Raw genomic sequence first — 19944 nt, forward strand, 5'->3', positions numbered from 1 at the left:
TGAGCAAGCACGTTCAGTCCTTGTAAATAAACCTTGTTGCACTAAGCCCTGGTTCAGCCTCTTATTTCCCATACTTAATAATATCAACTTTTGTTTGTTTAGGTTTAAATTTATATAGCTGCCCATCTCACTTGTGAGACTCTAGGCAGTTTACAAGTTGAAAACAGCAAAAAAAAACTGGCATAAATAAAATGAAAAACAATTAAAACAACAAATCAACAGATAAAAACACAGAAGAATACTCTTACAAACTTACAAACAATCCAGCCACTTTCAAGCTTACTATATTTATTTAAGCTTCAATACTAGCTTATTCAAACAAGTGGCTTACACAGTACAACTCTACAATATTTGTTTAACATAACAAAATATAGGTACAATGCAAATCAGGTTCATGCTGGCTGAGGAATTTTTGGGGTTGAGTCCACTCATCTGAAAACTGTCAAGGTTGAGCATCATTGTCCTAGGATTGCTACCCTGATCTGGAGTTCATGGCTGAAAAGCCCAGCCAGGTTTCAATAATACATGGAAATTGGGATTCTTTTCTGGTCAACTGTCTGTTCTGTAATCTGCCAGTTCTTCCCACCCACTTCTAAAAATCCTCTACATACTACCACTCAGAGTCCTCCCAGAAAACAAGTCCCAACATGCTGGCTGGGGAATTCTGGGAGTTGAAATCCACAGGTCTTAAAGTTGCCAAGATTTATGACCCCTTGCATAAATCTTGCTTGCTTTCTCCCCAGTCTGTGCAGATGCCCTTGTGGGCCACAGTCCTCAATTAGATTCACTCTTTAACCTTCTCTCATCTCTACCTTTAAAATCCAACTCTGATAACCTGTTATCTGTTAATCCCTCCTTTCTCTTCCATTCCATACCTCCTAATCACCACATTAGAGCCACATCACCAGTCAACATCATCTTCCATTCACATTCTCCAGACCATCCTAAAAGCTAAAAATTGGGCATTCTTTCCCTTTCCAGATCAAAATACTCTATTCAGTGCCATGCTTTTTTTTAAAAAAGGTCCACTTATCATCCAACCTCCTTTTCCCACGTTCTCTTCTGACATTTTTCTTACTACAAAAAAAGTCCATTAAGGAAGAAAAAGTCAAGTATTGGACAAACTGTCCATTCAGCACCAATTTCATGTTCTTTCCTTTTGGGTGTCATTTGCTGAGGCTGTTTTCATTCTTCGGGACGGGTCTTCTCCATGAGAAAGAAATCGCTGAAAATTATATTTCTGCCCTCGAGTAGGTCAACGTAGGGTTGAACAGGTGAATGCAGATTTGATGAGATAATGTGCCAAAGAAATGGGTGCATTTGTAAAAGTAATGCAGGTATTTCTCGACTTACAACCATTTGTTTGTTCAAAGTTATGACAGCACTGAAAAAAAGTGACCATTTTTCACACTTATGACATTTGCAGAATAACCATGGTCATGTGATCAAAATTTGGATGCCTGAGAACTGGTTCCTATTTATGATGGTTGCAGTGTCTTGGGCAGTGAAGGGTTTCTAAAAAATTTTCCTACTGGTTCGGAGAGCTAGCTTCGTGTGCATGTGTGCAGGGTTCAAACACCACCCTCTGTATCAACGCTAGTGAGCTGTGCTTTTTTTAGCTCAGCTGAGGCACAGCAATCTGCTCTATGCGCAAATCAGCTGAGCTAATAAACAACAGAATATAGGAGAGGTAAGAGCGGGGTCAGCCAGAGGTAGTATTTGCCGGTTCTCCGAACCAGTCAAAATTTTCGCTACCGGTCCTCCAGAACCACTCCGAACCAGCTGAATCCCGGAATCCTCTGGTCCCAGGGTCACATGATCCCCTTTTGAAACATTCGGAGAAGTAAAGTGCGTCGGGGAAGCCAGATTCACTTGACGACCATGTTATGAACTGAACAGCTGCAGTGATTCACTTAATGACGGTGGCAAGGAAGGTAGCAAAATAGGGCAAAGCTCACTTGAACAGCTCCCTTTTTTTTACAACGAAAATTTTGGACTTGAGGTTGTAAGTCGAGAACAGTGGGCATTCCTATCCTGCCTTCCCTCGAGGTGAATAACTTGGATTGTCACCAGGTATAATGTCAGGATTGTAATGGGGCCTCACGCGATATTTGAAGACTTTGATATCGTTGTCTCCACTGTCGGTGACAAAAAGTGACCCGTCTGGGGCACAGGCGACGCCAGTCGGTCTCAGAAGACCTTTCGAAACCAGACAGATTGGAGAACCGTTCCTAGGAAACAGGTGCACTTTCTGATGCTGTTCATCAGCGACTATCATGTTGCCTTCCTTATCGGCACAGAGGCCTGCAGGGTTGCCAAACCGGTGGCCGTATTTGCTGCTGATGGAAGAGACCAGCTTGTGGCTACTGTCGTAGAGTTTGACCCCACCGCATTCTTCGCTCACTGCAAACCCACCGTCGGGGAGGCTGCACACGTAGCGTGGCCCGCTGAAGTTGGCGATGGAATGAGCGTTCTGCATCTTGAAAGCTCGGTCCAGGCCAAAGACGTGGACTTTCCCTTCAGTGTAGTCGGCCACCAGTATCCTCCCTGATGCTTCCACGGCGATGCCTCTGGGAGAGCAGAACCTCCCAATTCTGAGCCATTCCCCCTTGGAGAACATGGAGCGGTCATTGAAGACGTGGACGGTTCCGTTCAGCATGTCTGTGACAGCCACCATCCCAGCTCTGGTGATGGCCACGTCCTCGGGTAAAAAGACCTCCTTTTTCCATTCCACACAGGGGATGGACCGAAACACCTGGCCAGAGCGATTAAGAACGTCCACTCTGGGTGCATTCTCGGTAGTGAGGTAGACCACTCCATCTGGAGAGCAGTGAATTCCACCCACTGCCCCGTAATGGTTCCTATTGGGATTGGAGATCCTCCGAACGAGATCGTCTTGCCGATAATAAAGGTGGTTTTTGATATTGTCGAGGTCATGGCAGATGACCCTGGCTTTCTCCACCAGTTGGTGAACTTGGTGGTCAGTCACCATGCCCATGCCTGGATGGTTGGTCAGGAGAGGACTTGCTTTCTGAAACGTCGAGTCTGATTTGACTTGTAGGGTATAAACCGTCTTCAGAAGTTTCTCCTTGCGTTGCGTGTCTTCCAAGGTATAATCCATCCCTGGTGGGGGGGTGGGGGGAAGAAACATCAACACAGTGGTTATAAACCATCATATAGTCTGGGAACTATTTCAGGAGGGGGAAACAGTTCTGACAGCTACATTGGAGGTGGGTAAAGGCCACAGTTTTAGATGTAGAAGATTCCAAGGAAAATGAAATTTTCCACTCATATGGAATGTATTTAAAACTGTGGAGATCTTGATTGTTTTCTTGCAGATCTTTCATTACCCAACTAGGTAACATCATCAGTGCTAGAAGGGAGTGGGGTTTACAGAGTAGAGGAGAAAGAGAAGAGGAGGAGGAGGAGGAATGTTAGTGCTCTCTGAGCCTGATTGTTTTCTGGCAGATCTTTCATTACCCAACTAGGTAACATCATCAGTGCTAGAAGTTTGCTTCCTGTTTATATGCTCCTTCTTGCAAACCACTTGTATATAAAAAGAGAGCAAACCCCACTCACTTCTAGCACTGATGACGTTACCTAGTTAGGTCAGAAATGTCTACAAGAAAACAGTCAAGTTCACAGAAAACCAAGGAATCCACAGTTCAACTTTGAGCTACAAATATTCCCCTCTATCATTACTTAAAACTAAACCATCATCCCCCTCCCTGCCACCTTCCCGTCCTTGGCCCTTCCTTGTTAGATAGAATCTGAAACCTAGATTAGCATACAAGTAATCCTTGACTTACAACACTCTGTAGAGTGACTGTTCAAAGTTACCTGTCAACTCATAAAATATGCCGGAGCCCTGACATTACCATGGTGCTGGGGAAAAAAATAACCCACAAATGGTCTTGGAACTTTTGACTGTTGCAGCCTCTCTGTAGTCACACAGTCACAATTCAGGTGTTTGGCAACAGCCGGGCTTTTATTAAGGTTGCAGCATCCAGCAATCACATGATCACCCTTTGGAATCTCCTCAGCAGATTTCTTGACATGCAAAGCCATTAGGGAGGGTCACAAGTCATGATCGTGCGATGCTTCACTTAATGACTGCACCCGAAGGGGTATTCAGTAGGTTCTGATCAGTTCTGGAGAACTGGTAGCGGAAATTTTGAGAAGTTCAGAGAACCGGCAAATCCCACCTATGACTGGAGATTTTACAGTATCCTTCCCCTGCTACGCCCACCAAGCCAGGCCCACAGAATCAGTTGCAAAAAAAAAATGAATCCCATCCCTGGATTGCACCACTTAACAACAACATTCCCTTATTAGAGTCATAAAACAAGGATTACCTGGAGAACGGCCCTAAAATCTACGTGATTCTCACACTGGCGAACAGCCTTTCTTTGTCCTCCCTTCACCATATAACGCCTGATTGAGGAAGCAGAGAATGATTTTACACAAACGGGCTTCACACCAAATCATACGGTTGTGTATGTGATCACCCAGCTGCCCACCTCTTCCAGCAAGAGTTTCACAAAGCAAATGGCCCCATTTTAACCAAGCAAGCATTCCCAGTTTCATGTACCTGTGGTCCAAGTTGAATAAATAATGTTCTGCTCTTTACCTGAACACAACAGCAGGTTAGACGGATCTGTTTCTTGTGATACACAAGTGAAATTAGTCACCTAGGGCTTTGTTGTTAGTGACAGGAATTTCCTTTGCTGACCAATACTTATGTCAATCGGATAGTTTCGCCCTGTAAACACAAAGATACTCATGTTAAACACATGGCAGAAGGATCCTTTATTACATTTAGGCAGCGTAAAGTGAAAATTGTAAATGAAATGACATTAGCAGCCTAATGTCGATCTAATATTCTGTGCCAGGTCTTTGAAACTGGAGTCCACACTTTCTGGTCTGTCTTTTAAGTGTCTTGGGGGAACTCAGCTTTTGGGGCTCATAAATCAAGTGTTTTGCCTTAGTGTGATATAAGAACAGATAGAGATAATAGATGTAAGTAGATTATCTATCTATTTAGAGATAGATGTGTGTGTGTGTGTGTGTGTGTGTGAGAGAGAGAGAGAGAGAGAGAGAGAGAGAGAGATGGATATAGATTAGATAGAAAAATAGATATATAGAGATGATAGATAGAGAGATAGATATAGATTAGATATAGATAGATATAGATAGATTAGATGGATGGATGGATAGGTAGGTAGGTAGGTAGATAGATAGATGATAGACAGTCATGATATGACATGTTATAGGTAGATAGATGATAGAGAGAGAGAGAGAGATTAGATAGGTAGGTAGGTAGGTAGGTAGAGATGATAGATAGATGATAGGTAGGTAGGTAGGTAGGTAGATAAATAGGCAGGCAGGCAGGCAGACAGACAGATAGATAGATAGACAGGCAGACATGATATGACGTTATAGATAGATGATGATAGATATAGATAGATAGATAGATAGATAGATAGGTAGATAGATAGATAGATAGATAGATAGATAGATAGATAGACAGACAGACAGACAGACAGACAGACAGAGATTTCAAAGAAAGGATAGCTGAGCACAATCTGTGAAGATCCTGCCTTCTTAGAAAAGTATTTATGCCCCTGAGTTTCAGATATATAAATCTGCAGAAACTTTTATTAGAGGAAGAACCAACTATCTGAACATAGAATAAAAGAGCTGGAAGGACCTTGGAGGCCTTCTAGTCCAGTCTGCTGATCAAGCAGCAGAACATCCTATACCATTTCAGACAAGTGGCCGTCACCTCCAGTGACGGAGCCTCCACAACTTCCAGAGGCAAGTCATTCCACTGATTGTTCTCACTGTCAGGAAATGTCTCCTTAGTTCTAGGTTAGTCCTCCTTTTAATGTTCTTCCACCTATTGCTGCTTCTGCTGCTTTGAGATGTTTTGGAGAATAAGTTGACCCCTTCTTCTTCTTTGCCACAACTTCTCAACTACTGGAAGATTGTTATCGTATCACCTCTCGTCCTTCTCTTCATTAGACTAGACACATACCTAATAGTTTGGGTGGGGTCCAAAAAACCTGGATTCAAATTCTTTCCATTATTATAAACTTCAGTAGCTGCCTTAGGCCACCTTCTCCCCTAACATAGCTTGGCAGCAAGGGCCATGTGGTCAAGAAGAACCAGGACTGTAGTCCAGGTGGACGGATGAGGCTTTAACAATGAGAAAGTGAATTAATAAGTGATAATTCGATCCCTGCTGCCTGGTAGGTCATAACCCAGGGACTGGCAGAAAGCCAAATTGGGACTTTTTGGATATTCAGAAGGCCATGGGCTGTAGAGGGGCCATTAGTGACTTTTGGTGGCTTCTAAACAGGTTGTGACAAGTCTTCATCTCTGGGAAGGTGAAGGAATGCCTGAGGCCGCCTTGATATGTTTATCTTTGTGATTAAAACCACAACAGCTCTACAAAAGGTCAGAGTTGGTTGCCGAGTGCCATTGTTTTCATAAAACAAGGAGGAAACAAAATAGAAACCCAGCTCTCCACCTGCTTCCTGGCTCTCCAGCTGAGGCTGCTCAGCTTACCTGTTGGGTTGAGTTATTGAATTCTCACAACAAAACTAGTTTCGGACGGAAGCATTCAGCTCCGTACCCAGCGGTGAAGATACAATTCTGAGCTAGAACTTCACACATCATTTTAAGCCATAATACGGTTTGGTTGCAATGCATAAGCCCACTTTTGCATCTTGCGAATCCTGGTTGTTGGATTAGCAGGTATGAGAAATGAGGCTATTAATGTTTATTAATATTAATCTATTAATATTAATGGTTCAACCAACTTTATATTGGCACCATGCCATCTTTTAAAGTCAGTGTCTCTTGATCTGCGCTTTCCAATTGCCTTTGGACTGCATCTTTGATAATTTTCTGCAATTTTGGCAATGCTTGATGGGAATTCTTGGTATTGTAGTCCAAAGCTCATGTGGAAGATGCCTTTTAGAAATTTATTTATTTATTTTCGAGAGTTATTTCTAATTTGTAACTGGATGCCTTAGAGGACCTGCTTCAACAAGGCTTCAGGTCATTCATAATGGTTTACAGACTATCTGGATTGTACCTAGCCCAAAATACAAACCAACCAACCATGTTTTGGGCAAAACATAGCTATGCAAAATCCAGATGAATGCTTTGTTACAGTTTTATCAAATGAGCGCTAGGTGGGGCTGTCCAGCCAAACAATCAAAGAGAAACAGGTAATTGGCCTAAATATTCTTCTTCAGAATGAAGATATTTCTGGAACAAAAACAACTTCTCTGTCATTTGTATTTTAAAATTAGAAAGCTTGCACAAAGCTGAGTGGCTATTAATCATGTCAGGCATGAAACAGTTTAATTTGGAAACAAGGAGGGAAAGCTGTCTTTCAACATAGGATAATCAACAACCCAACAAATGAGTATGCCTGCCTAAGGCCATCGTTGAGGAGGACTCTAACCCTAACCCTAATTCAGTCAATCAATCAATCAAATACACCTGGGATACTGCAACCAATTATGGTCACCATACTATAAAAAAGATGCTGAGACTTTGGAAAATGTTCAGGGAAGAGCAGCTAAGATGATCAAAGGCCTGGAGACTAAAACCTATGAAGAACGGCTGCAGGATTTGGATTTGGCTAAAGAAAAGAAGAATTTGGGGTGACATGATAGCAGTATTCCGGTATCTGAGAGGGTCAAATTATTCTCCAAAGCACCAGAGGGCAGGACAAGAAGCAATGGTTGGAAACTCATCAAGGAGAGGTAACCTAGAACAGGAGTCTCCAACTTCAGCAACTTTAAGACTTGTGGACTTCAACTCCCAGAATTCCTCAGCCAGCAAAACTAAGGAGAAATTTTCTAAGGTGATGACCTTGGCAAACCTTTCAGATGAATGAATTTCAAGTTCCAGAATCCCCTAGCTTGCTGGCTGGGCAATTCTGTGAGTTAAAGGTGATGCACGCCTTCAAGTTGTCAAAGTTTGAGAAACTTTGCTGCAGGTTTTAGAAAGCTTTTCTCACATCTGTACGAAGTCAACCCATGTTGCTAAACTGCAACGGGGTTTACGTGACGTCAGCTCATACATACATAAATCATGGTTGAAGCCTTAGCTGTAAATCCAGCCAACTTGTTCAAACAACCTAATTGAAACCAATGATTTAATTAATTTAATTTAATTGCATCATGCTTGTCCTCTTCAACAAATCATGTTTCCATAGGATTGCAAATCCAAGTTGGAAGGGTTACAAGTCATATTTCTAAGTTTTAAATATTCAAGCCTCGGTGGCGCAGTGGCTAGAAGGCAGTATTGCAGGCTACTTCTGCTGCCTGCTGGCTGCCTGCAATTTGACAGATCGAATCTCACCAGGCTCCAGGTTGACTCAGCCTTCCATCCTTCCGAGGTGGGTAAAATGAGGACCCAGATTGTTGGGGGCAAGAGGCTGACTCTGTAAACTTCTTAGAGAGGGCTGCAAAGCACCGTGGAGCGGTATATAAGTCTAATTGCCAAGTGCTATTGCTGCAGAATCTGAGAACAACTGTTTTCTTAGCAGCACAAGGTGGCCTCCGCGGATGAAGGCGTGCGAGGTGACTTTCCTTGCTGCCTTAGGTCGGAGCAAAGCGGGCTCCCATCTTCGCTCACCTGAGACCAACCCAGATGCCTATCAACCCTCCAGAAGGCTGGCTATCAAATGCCTTTAGGTGGATCAAATCACCGTGTAATGGGCTGGCGCTGGAGAGGGTTGGGTGCCCGCGGGACCTGATGCGAGCCAGGATAAGGCCTGCGAGTTCTTCGACCCCTATTCAATTATTGAAACGTAAAGCTAAACTCCTTTGCCTTTTGAACTTGGAGTCTCGTTGGCCTCGTTCGCTCTCCGCCCTGCAGCCCGTAGCGTCACAAAAAAAATTTCTCTCCCTTTCGCCTCATTTTACCTCCCTGCCAGCTATGTTCCTGCTGTAGCTTTTTGTGTCCTTCCGTTCCAGTTCAGAACCGAGAGTGGCAAACCCAGATACAATGTGCTTAAAGCCTGTTGACCTTGGCTGTGTGGGCTGGGGGTTGGAGTCCAGAATATAGAACAAAATACAGGTAGCCCTCGACTTACAATGGTTTATTTAGCGACCGAAGTTACAACAGCATTGGAAAAAAGTAACCTGTGACCATTTTTCATGCTTACAACCGATGCAGCATCCTCATGGTCACGTGAGCCAAATGGAGATGCTTGATAATTGACTCATGATGGTTGCAGTGTCCTAGTGGTCATGTAGTCACCTTTTGTGACCTTCTGATGAGCAAAGCCAATGGGAAAAGCCGGATTCACTTCACAACTTGGGTACTAATTTAACAACTGCAGTGATTCACTTAAAGGCAGTATTGCCCTGTCAGTGTTGATGGGAGTGTTCTCAGTAGGTCCTGAATATGGGTGTTGTTTACTATTAGACTGTTTGTCTGAATTGGTTGTTCCTTGATTGGGGTATAGCTTTCTGCTTGATTTCCATTGATGTGAGCTGCTATCGAGTCATTATTATTATGAGTGCAATCCTTACATTAAAATAAAATACTGAGGTAAGTTTTCCCTTAAATTATATCAATTGGCTTTAAAGGTACTTGTGTACCATATAAAGGGCTATAAAATGCAGAGAAGATGAAAGACTGGGAAATTTGAGAGCAAGGATATTTAGGGAAGAGTTGGTGAACTGGAGATAAATGCAAGGCAGAATTGAAAACATAATATACACTGGAGATTGCATTATGTAGATGGATCTGTGCAATAACAATTGTAGGTTTTGATGCAACAATTCCCATCACATATGCTAATCTGTTGCAGATGTTCAACTTCATTTAACGTCTCCTAAAGATTCATTTCTTTTTGCTAAAGGAAATGGACATGAGGAAGATTTAGACCAAGATTCTCTAAAGACAATATTGACCCTCCCCCCTGGAACCGATGACTATCCACAATTGTTTTTGATGCTAATATTGTTCATAGTACAATTAAAGTGGTATTTATCAAACTGGTTTCATAGAATAAATGTTTGGAGGTCAATAAACAACCTGAAACATCATGAAGGGGCTAATGAGCTGAAGTGTTTGGGGACCCCTGATTTAGATGAATTTGAGAAGAACAGGCATTGGTGCTCCTGTGATATTATTTTCTAACAAAAGAGAATCCGTATTATACCATCACAGAACAGAATTACAACATTGGAAATGACTTTGGAGGTCTTCTATACCACCCCTCTTCTCAAGCCGGAGTCCCTGTACCATTTCAGACAAATGGTTGTCCAATCTCTTCTTCAAAACCTCCAGTGATAGAGCACCCACAACTTCTGGAGACAAGCCATTCTACTGGTTAATTGTTCTCATTATCAGGAAATATCTCCTTAGTTCTAAGTTGCTTCTCTCCTTGATTAGTTTCCACCCATTGTTTCTTGTCCTGCATTCTGGGGCTTTGGAGCATAGGTTGACCCCTCCCCTTCTTTGGGGCAGCCCCTCAAATATTGGAATGCTGCTATGATGTCACCCCTAATCCTTCTTGTCATTAAATTAGACATACACAACTCCTGCAACTCTTCTTTATTTTTAACCTCCAATTCCCTAATCCTCTTTGTTGCTCTTCTCTGCACTCTCTCTAGAGTCTCAACATCTTTTTTATATTGTGATGACCAAAACTGGAATATTCCAAGTGTGATATTAGCAAGGCATTATAAAGTGGTACTTCACAGGAAAATCTCCCATTCAAAATCAGCAAAGAGGCTCGAACATTACGTTCCAATTGTTTTTAATTGAATTGTTTATATGTTTGTACATATTTCCAATGGTGGACAATAAATAACATGTGAATGCTCCCTCCCACCCTTTCCCTCTCTCCTCATAACACCATTCCACATTATAAATAAATAACTTTAGGACACATGTTCTCCGCCAGTGATTGTCAGTGGTCGATAGACACAACAAGTGCAGTGGAAATTTGTCCCAGCATTGACTGAAGGGTTACGTTTCAGACATGGGTAGAGATGGGCGTATTGTTCACACAATTCAGTCTAATGACAAGGAACCATTATGAAAGCAAAAGAATAGTGCGGTGGCAAATGCTTTTATTTTGTCCCTAATTTTTGTGTGCTCAACTTCAGAAGTGTATTACTGCATTCTGAGCAAAAGCGTTGAATTCTCTTGATAAGGAATGTTAGTTTTGAGTACCTGGGTTGAAACTCCAGTGCTACTCACCGAGGTGGCTGGACATTGATGCTTCTAGGAAGCAAATATTTTTGCAGTGTTCAGAAAAATATCAATGAGCACAGGAAACCCCGTGATTCAGGAAACGGTCTTACCATTGTCTAGCTAGAAAGCTAGTAGGTCAACCAAGTTTCCCAATGGTCTCTGAGAGACTTTTGCTTCCTTTTCTGTAATCATCTTTTCTTAGAGAAGATGAAAAGTGTGATGAGGTCCCGTTTAATTGTCCCCTCAAACTTTGAGAAGTCTACTCTAATTTGAGGGCAGAGGTTTTGCTTGGAAAGGTCTAGCGCCATTACGAAAAGACCAGCATGGTTGTGCCTGGAGGCAGGGATGATTAAATCAATCTGCAATGTCCAGAAGATGACCTCTCACGTAAAAAAGCTTGTCAGGAAGGAGAAAAATCTTCGTATTTGCTCAGAAGTGTGCTCTGCTAGCCTCAACAAAGCTTCAGGCAAAATAAAAAGTAAAAAATGGTTTCCCATCATTGTTCGCTACTAAGACAATTTATATGGTGAATTCTGGAGGAAGAATTTAAATCAAAAGAAGAATTTAAACTCAAGCAGGGGCCAAGAATGGGATCCCTTTAGAAGGACCTGGGCAACTGTTCAGGAACTTAGTGGATTCTGAAAAAAATGTGATTTCTCATGCATGTTCTTTAATTGTTTTCTGCTGAAAAGGCAACTGGGACTACAGTTAATCCACAATTTATCTTCCAGTCGTTTTTATTTGAGTTCAGAGGCTGGTTTCTTGGCAAAAGGAATGACATCCAGAAATAGCTCTGCTTGATCCCAAGGAGATCTGGCATCAGACAATGCATCTTGCTCAACTAGCCAGAGAAGAGTCGGATTGGATCTTCTAAAATGCAAAGACACCTGTCCTTCTGGGAGAGAAAAATCACCTCTCTCGTACTCTCTTTTCCCACCCCGCTCACCTTATCCAGGTCTGCAGAGTAGGGATGCAATGACAAACGCTAACGGAGAAACAGACCTTGCCGAGTTGCATGTCGTTCATAAAACGTGGACGAGAAATGCTTTACAAACCCATCTGGATCATCAAAAGTGACGGACCAGGGGGGTTTCCAGATTTTACTGTCTTGTGACTTTGTACTCAGGGCAAGTGTGAAGTTTTGGACTTTACACCTCACTGGTCTCACTGGTCAAATTGCAGGACAAGGAATATGGAATTGCCCTGCATCCTAGTGGAGTTTCTTCAGTCCCGGAAAGCGGTGGGGCTTGGTTGCCACTTGATCTTCCATCGGTGGAGAGCAGGACACTGGAATCTGCCTCACATTTGGTAGTATGATTGTAGTAAGGTTCCATGACATGCCTGAATTCTAAGGGGACGTTGAGGGGAAGCACTTCGGCTTTGATTACAGCTCCCAGGTGGGTCTCAGAAGGGGAATTTTGGACGTTCTTGGAATGGCTCATCTTGATTAGCAGGTCAATGGTTTTGTTCTGAGTCTCAAGGAAACAATCGGGTACTTTTTCTAGATCAGCTTCACCCACCTCCAAACCTTTATTGGTGGAACCCATGTCTTTGCCGTGCACTTTCTCTCCATGGATGCCAACCTTCGACTCTTTCTTGTCTTGGTGTCCTTTCTCTGGATTTTTTGAAGACCTTTTCACCGAGAGGTCCAAAGGACCCTCATTGAACTTGTTTGCCTTCTCTAATGCCTGGTGGATATGGAAAAGTTCCTGCCGGATTTTGACTAACTGGTCCCTAAGTTGCTTCTGTGCAGGGGTGTCCTCTTTTGCCAAATGTGAGAGCTTCTTCTCCACCTCCTGATACTCTTCTAAGGTTTTCGACAAGTCCCCAATGAGCACGGTAGTCATCTCTTGATCCCTTGGACCAACAGTTATGACTTGATCATTGCTTGGCTTTAAAAAGGGCTGGTCTGAAGCTATATTCATCTCAGAGCTCCCAGTTTTCTCCTGGCCTTCAGAGAGGTTTTCATGAAGTTCTACCTGCCAGTGGCCCAGGGACTTTGAAGCTTGCATCGGTGTAACCTGCAAACCACTGCTGGGAGAAGGGGAAAAAACAGACAGAAGGAAACTATTAATAAAATAGAACAAAATGGTGAAGGAGTGTGCATAGTCCACTATCTAACCATGATTTAAGCTCTCTTTCCTTGTCTCAAACTGTAATATACAGAGCAGGGCAGAGCAAAGCTCTGCAATCAATACAGGGTGGTAATTACACTCTATACAAGCCCAATTCTTATATTCTGAACTTTTTGCACACTACACAGGTCAAAGCAGACACCACATCATCATCATTTCAACAAGAGTCCATGACTTGCCTAAAAGCCTGGAGATTTAGTTGGCACAGCAGAAGACACCAAGAAGAAAACACTAAGGAATATGTGGCTTCACCGTTCCTCATGACATTCATTGATTTCACACTGTTATCAAATTTGTTTCCTGGGTTCACATGAAAATGTCAGCTGTCAAACCACCACCAAGGTCAACAAGGAGAACCAATCACTCAATCCTAAAGGAAATCCCCCCCTGACTGTCCTTTGGAAGCACAGATACTGAAACTGAAGATGATACAACAGTGATGGGACTCATCTCCATGTGTGTGTGTGTGTGTGTGTGTGCGTGTGTGTGTGTGCGTGTGTGTGTGAGTCTGCCTACCGAGATGAGGTGGACTGGTTGCTTTTATGGTGTGGAGACAATAACTTGATCCTCAACACCAATAACTCCAAGGAGCTTATAGTGGATTATAGAAGGAACCAATCAGACCTCCAGCCCTTGCTTATCAATGGAGACCGAGTGGAGCAAATGGCCAGTTTTAAGTTTCTGGGTGTTACCCTAAAAGAGGACCTGACCTGGGATGCTCACATTGCAGCCCTTGGTCAAAAGGGCCCAGCAGAGATTATACTACCTGAGACTTCTCAAGAAACAACAACTGAATGGAAAACTGCTGGCGACCTTCTAATGCTACACCATAGAGAATACCTTAACTTACTGCACCTCTGTATGGTTTGCCAATTGCACAGGGGCAGATAGGAAAGCACTCCAGAGGGTTAACGTCATTGCCCAGAAGATCATGGGTTGCCCTCTCCCCTCTTTGGAAGAGCTTTAGAGCTCCCGCTGCCTTAAGAAAGTTCAAAACATCCTCAAAGATCCACCTCATCCTGGGCACCCTTTTTTTTTTAACTATTACCATCTGGCAGATGGTCCAGGACAATAAAAACAAGGACAAAGAGGCCGAAAAACAGCTTCTATCCCAGGACAATAGCTCTACTGAATTCTACTGTATAGTACACTGAAGATGGTATTTAATTTCACCGTATGATGTGCAATGACAATAAAGTAAAGTAAAGTAAACTAAACTGAAGCTCAAAAACCTTGGCCATCTAATGAGAAGAGAAGACTCATTGGAGAAGACCCTGATGTTGGGAAAAATGGAAGGCAAGAAAAGAGGGATAACAGAGGGGAGAGAGATGGTTAGATAGTGTCATCAACGCAATGAACATGAATTTGGACAAACTCCGGGAGACAGGGGAGGACAGGTGGGCCTGGCCTGCTATGGTCCATGGGGTCATGAAGAGTCAGACACCACTTAGCAACTTAACAACAGCAAATGCATGGAGAAACAGGGTACATCATACCTGGGTGAATATAACTCTTTTTCTGGTATTGTCATATCAGAGCTTGTCAAATCAAGGGCGCTTTTTGCAAGCTTCCTCTTCAGGTTACTTGGGGTGACCCCACTATTGTCCAAAGAAGCAGCTCCATGGACCTCTGTTTTCTTGAGGCTGTTGGGGAGAAGAGCAGCCCCCTCTTTTACGCCCAGCAGACTCTGGTAAGCCTCAGGAGATGACTTCCTGCAGAGATGGCCAGCAGCCAGCAAGGAATAGCTTTCCCTCTCATGGATCAGCCATTTCTTCTCTTCCTCCTGCAGTAGCAATCTTTTGTGGCTCTGCTCAGGAAGAGGCTCTTCACGGAAACCTTTCGCCCAAGGAAGGCCGGTTTTCAGCACCGGGATTTTCAACGCACCTCCCTTTGAGGGGTCCGTGGGGGTTTGGGGCTGGAGTGGAGCAGGTATGGCTGCGGCAGGCAGTCGTTGAGTATCTGGCTTGTTGGCGGCCATCTTGCTTTCTGCCGAAGCGAAGGAATGCTCGAAAAGCAGAGGGTAGTAGAAGCGTGGGAGGAAAGCGGACCTCTCGGGGTTCTGCAAGGGTTGGAAATGGGCCGAATGGGGGTGCATCAGCTGGGCTGTGGAGGCCAGGAAAGGGAATTGGGCCAAGTGGGAATGGGAAGTGGCCTCACTGGTCACCGAAGGGCTGAAATAGGAGAAGAGGTTGGGAGCCAGCGGGTAGTTGATCCCCAGCAGAGAGAAGTTGAGGCCTTGAGATTCATGGAAGTCCCCATAAGATGGAGGAGGGTAACAAGGGATGACGTTGCCGTCGGCGCATGGGCTCAGAACTCCGGTGGCGCTTCTCCGTTGCCCATTGGCCACCAGCTTCCATTGCTCCATGAAGACCCCGCCGCTTCCCGAACACTTGGAGGGCGTTTTGCAATGCTTTGGTTTGGGGTCCAGCTCCACAGAGGGCACCTCCTTTCCTTTGGCCACGTGTTTCTTTAAGGAGAAAACGTCTGTGATGATGAAGTCAGGAGCGAGGTCGTTAGAGGCCCTCTCCTGCTTGTTCTTCAGCTGAAAAAGGAGAGTATTCACATCAGGTTCGGTGGCCTCCCCACCAGATAGAGTCCCCTTGGCTATCTCCTTCTTCTCAGCTGTGTCCACCTCCTGCAAGAACCTAGATAGCTCTTCTTCTTCTTCCTCCTCCTCCTCCTCCTCCTCTTCCTCTTCTTCTTGGAACTGGCTGGTTTCGTGACTCCTCCTTTCTGAGGAGGCCGTGTCTTCGGTCGTCTTGCCTTCTCCACCGTCTCGGTCTGCTTCACGTTTGGAATGCGTGGCCTCCATCACCATGGTGTCAAAGGTCTCGGGCTCCTCCTGCCTCCCACGAATCCGAGACGTCTCCGTGGCTTGCAAGAGCCGGAGCTCTGGATGGAGGAGTCCCCCTTTCTTGTAAGGCCAGTCTGACTCAATGAGCAGAGACAAGGAATTCTTACAGAGGCTGTACTTCATGTGGTTATAGAGGTGCGATTTCTCCATGCAGGTGAATGGGCACTGGAAGCACTTGTAGTTGTAGGGTTTCCCCCAGGGACGGGGGATGTAATGGGGCTTCTTGGGTTTGCGCTCCTTGTGCTTGTAGACCGGGGCCAACTTACAGCCTGCTTCATCCTTTGACATGGCTTCCAACCAACCCAAACTCCAGGGACCGGTTGCTGGGCTCCAGGCATTCACCCCTTCTCCCCAGCTTGCTCGGATCTTTTCAGCTTACTGTGAAAAGAGGTAAATCAAAAGAGTGCATTTAGAATAGAATAGAATAGAATAGAATAGAATAGAATGGAGTAAAATATGGAATGGAATAGAATGGAATATAGAATGGAATGGAATAAAATATGGAATGGAATGGAATGGAATGGAATGGAATAGAATAGAATAGAATAGAATAGGAATAAGAATAGAATAGAATAGAATAGAATAGAATAGAATAGAATAGAATAGAATAGAATAGAATAGAATAGAATAGGAATAAGAATAGAATAGAATAGAATAGAATAGAATAGAATAGAATAGAATAGAATAGAATAGAATAGGAATAAGAATAGAACAGAATAGAATAAAATAGAATAGAATGGAATGGAATGGAGTAAAATATGGAATGGAATGGAATAGAATAACAATAGAATAGAATAGGAATAGGAATAAGAATAAGAAGGGACCCTGGAGGTCTTCTAGTCCAACCCCCTGCTTAGGCAGGAAACCTATACCATTTCAGACAATTGATTATCTAATCTTGTCTTAAAAACTTCCAGTGTTGGAGCATCCACAACTTCTGGAGGCAAGTTTGTTTCACTGGTTAATTCTTCTGACTGTCAGGAAATTTCTCCTTAGTTCTAAGTTGCTTCTCTCCTTGATTATTTTCCACCCATTGATTCTCGTCCTGCCTTCAGGTGCTTTGGAGAACTGCTTGGCTCCCTCTTCTTTGAGGCAGCACTTCAAATATTGAAAGACTGCTATCATGTCACCCCTAGTCCTTCTTTTCATCACACTAGACAGCTGAGATCACAATTGGCTGACTCTGTAAATGGCTTAGAGAGGACTGTAAAGCACCATGACGTGGTATATAAGTCTAAATGCTATTGCCCTTCCTTCCTTCCTTCCTTCCTTCCTTCCTTCCTTCCTTCCTTCCTTCCTTCCTTCCTTCCTTCCTTGGTGCACAGTGGTTAGAATGCAGTATTGCAAGCTAACTCTGCCGACTGCCAGCAGTTCAATCCTGACTGGTTCCAAGTGGACTCAGCCTTCCGTCCTTCTGAGGTGGGTAAAATGAAAACCCAGATTGTTGTGGGGGCAAGAGGCTGACTCTGTAAACCGCTTAGAGAGGCCTATAAAGCACCGTGAAGCGGTATAAGTCTAATGTTATTGCTAGCTGCATGCGACCATTCCTAACCCAGCCAGCGGGGCAAAACCGGTGTTTTTAAAAAGCAGCATCTGATCTTCCTCTTTCTCTCCTTCGTTCCTTCCTTTCGCACTCGTGCAGCTCCCCTTTTATTGTAAACCCCAGAAGGCAGGAGCTCTCCAACGCTTGTTCTAGGGGGGCGGGGGGGGGGGGAAGCTGCCCTAGGCGTCCTTTGAATTAAACAGCAGGGTTAAAGGCCATTAAGTACAACAAAGGAATGAAAAAACACCCATTAAAGGCAACAAAGGAATGAAAAGTGAACTTTCCTCCACAGCCAGCGAAGGTGAATGGTTCCCTTCCCGGTTTTGCACACCACTTCAGCTTATCTCAGACACTTGCTAAATGTCTGCGAGGCAAACGCCTAGCTGGGGGGGAAAATCTCTCTGTCCACCATGTCAATTTCAATCAGTTTTTCTTTGGGGTAAGGCTGTTGAGTTCGGTTTGTCAAAGGCAAGTATTGTGGAAAGAAGAAAGAAAGGAAGAAAGGAAGAAAGGAAGAAAGAAAGAAAGAAAGAAAGAAAGAAAGAAAGAAAGAAAGAAAGAAAGAAAGAAAGAAAGAAAGAAAGAAAGAAAGAGCTATCTATCAAATTTACAGCACATTTTTCTAAAATGTTATTTTCCTTTTATAGAAAAGGGTTGGCTGGTGTCATCTTTGCCAACGCCTCATGCATTCCTGATATTCATTTCATGAATGGACAGCTTGCATTTCCTACAAAGGTTTGCAGCACTAATAGCAGCAGGCGTTCCTCTAACGTTTGTAAAATCTCCTTTGAGCCAAGTTCATCCCCTGTGACTTTGCGGTGTTGGAAGAAACATCCTTCTGGGTTCAGTTCCAAGTGGGGAAAAAGACACTGGAAACATGGAGGCTGTTTGGAAAGATGGTTTAACGGTGGACAAGACCATGTGGCTTGAAGCTCCAAAGAAGGAAGGATGATCACACGCTTCAAGGTGAAGGAAGAAATCAAGAAGGAGGAGGATGGCTGAGAGTCCCTTGGTTTTATGCTCTCGGTTGGGAATTTGGATTTGAGCTTGTTTCTAATTGGCTGTCAGACTCCCATGGGGCCATGCAAGGGCAACTCTGTAGGTTGTCCTGAGTCCCAGGCTTGGTTGAGCTTTGCTGGGTGATGATGTAACGAAAGGGCTTTGGGCAATTCCTATAGCTCTACCTGGAGATCTTTGTCATGTAAAATATTCTGTCCCAGGCCTTAATGGCCCACCCAAAGGTGAGGGGTGTGTTTGAGTTTCTGCTTCTGAGGTGAGTTTCTGCTTCTGAGTTTCTACTCTTTTTAGGAAAAATATTCTGCCTTTTTAGTATTTCCTAGGATATTTCATTTTTCTAGGAGAGGGGTAGGTGCTAATTTCCAACAGTGGATACCTACATTTTTCTTGGCAGAGCATGGAAAAGGTGCATCACCTTTTCTGGGGTGTTTTCTGTAATCTACAATGCCCCTTGTGGGTCTCCAGGCAATTTCGGGTCAGCCAGATGCCCAATTTGCACACCACACAATTTCACAAGTATGAATTTCCCGTGACAACTATTTTTGGTTTATGACTGGCTGAGACCTGCAGAATTAAACTAAGTTTATACTCCACTCCAAATGAAAGCCCAGGTGGTCCTCAACTTACAACCGTAATTGAGCCTGGCGATTATGGCCGTCAGTCATGAGGGTTGTTAAAGCAAGTCATCATGTGACAGACCCGATTTTACAACCCTGTTTTGGGGGGGAAGTATTTGTTATGCAAACAAGGCGCTTGTAAAGCAAGCTCTAAGTTTGTTTGCTAAGGGCTGGATTTTGCTGGAAACGGAAGACAAAAATGTCGTGGATTAAATGCTGCCAATGACCACAAATGTAGACTGGTTGCCCCAGCACCCAAAATGCAGTCGCATGACTGCATTGTGTGTGTGTGTGTGTGTGTGTGTGTGTGTGTGTGTGTGTCATCCTTCAAAACCTTGGAACCAGATCATCAATAGCTCCTGAAGGGTCTGTTACTCTGAAGGTTCATTAAGTGACTGTGGTATAAGTTGAGGACTCTCTAACCTTCCCCTAGGACTAGATGACCTCCAAGGTCCCTTCCAACTCTGTTATTCCATCTTCATTTGGCAGAGTAAATTCAAAAGGAGCAGGACTTTATGGCAAGACGCAGATGGAAAGCAATGA

The 19944-nt window shown here is 43.8% G+C and overlaps 2 protein-coding genes across 4 annotated transcripts in view; both read right to left on the minus strand.

The window, feature by feature from the left end:
- Window positions 1-267: 267 nt before the first annotated feature.
- NHLRC4 (NHL repeat containing 4) lies at window positions 268-4425 on the minus strand. The gene is made up of 2 exons (XM_026703977.2): window positions 4356-4425; window positions 268-3123 (listed from the first exon to the last, which is right to left on the minus strand). Exon 2 carries the CDS (start codon window positions 3119-3121, stop codon window positions 2030-2032), a length of 1092 nt encoding a protein of 363 aa, XP_026559762.1. The 5' UTR covers window positions 3122-3123; window positions 4356-4425; the 3' UTR covers window positions 268-2029.
- A 5998-nt stretch (window positions 4426-10423) lies between these two features.
- Window positions 10424-19944, minus strand: part of PRR35 (proline rich 35) — a 33934-nt gene continuing 24413 nt past the window's right edge. For 2 of the 3 annotated variants that reach the window (XM_087912446.1, XM_087912447.1), the window contains exons 2-3: window positions 14867-16602; window positions 10424-13269 (exon numbers count right to left, since the gene is read on the minus strand). In XM_087912446.1, the coding sequence (XP_087768572.1) occupies window positions 12384-13269; window positions 14867-16512 (2532 nt within the window). In that variant the 5' untranslated portion in view covers window positions 16513-16602 and the 3' untranslated portion in view covers window positions 10424-12383. The remainder of the gene's footprint in view (window positions 13270-14866; window positions 16603-19944) is intronic. The other variant, XM_087912448.1, reaches the window with a different exon arrangement.

This window comes from Pseudonaja textilis, chromosome 14, assembly GCF_049901715.1.
Source record: "Pseudonaja textilis isolate UNSWEBS1 chromosome 14, rPseTex1.2, whole genome shotgun sequence".
Taxonomy (NCBI): Eukaryota; Metazoa; Chordata; class Lepidosauria; order Squamata; family Elapidae; genus Pseudonaja; species Pseudonaja textilis.

Coding starts and splice junctions, on each gene's coding strand:
- NHLRC4 (XM_026703977.2), bottom strand. CDS start 3,121: ATGGATTATACCTTGGAAGACACGCAACGCAAGGAGAAACTTCTGAAG.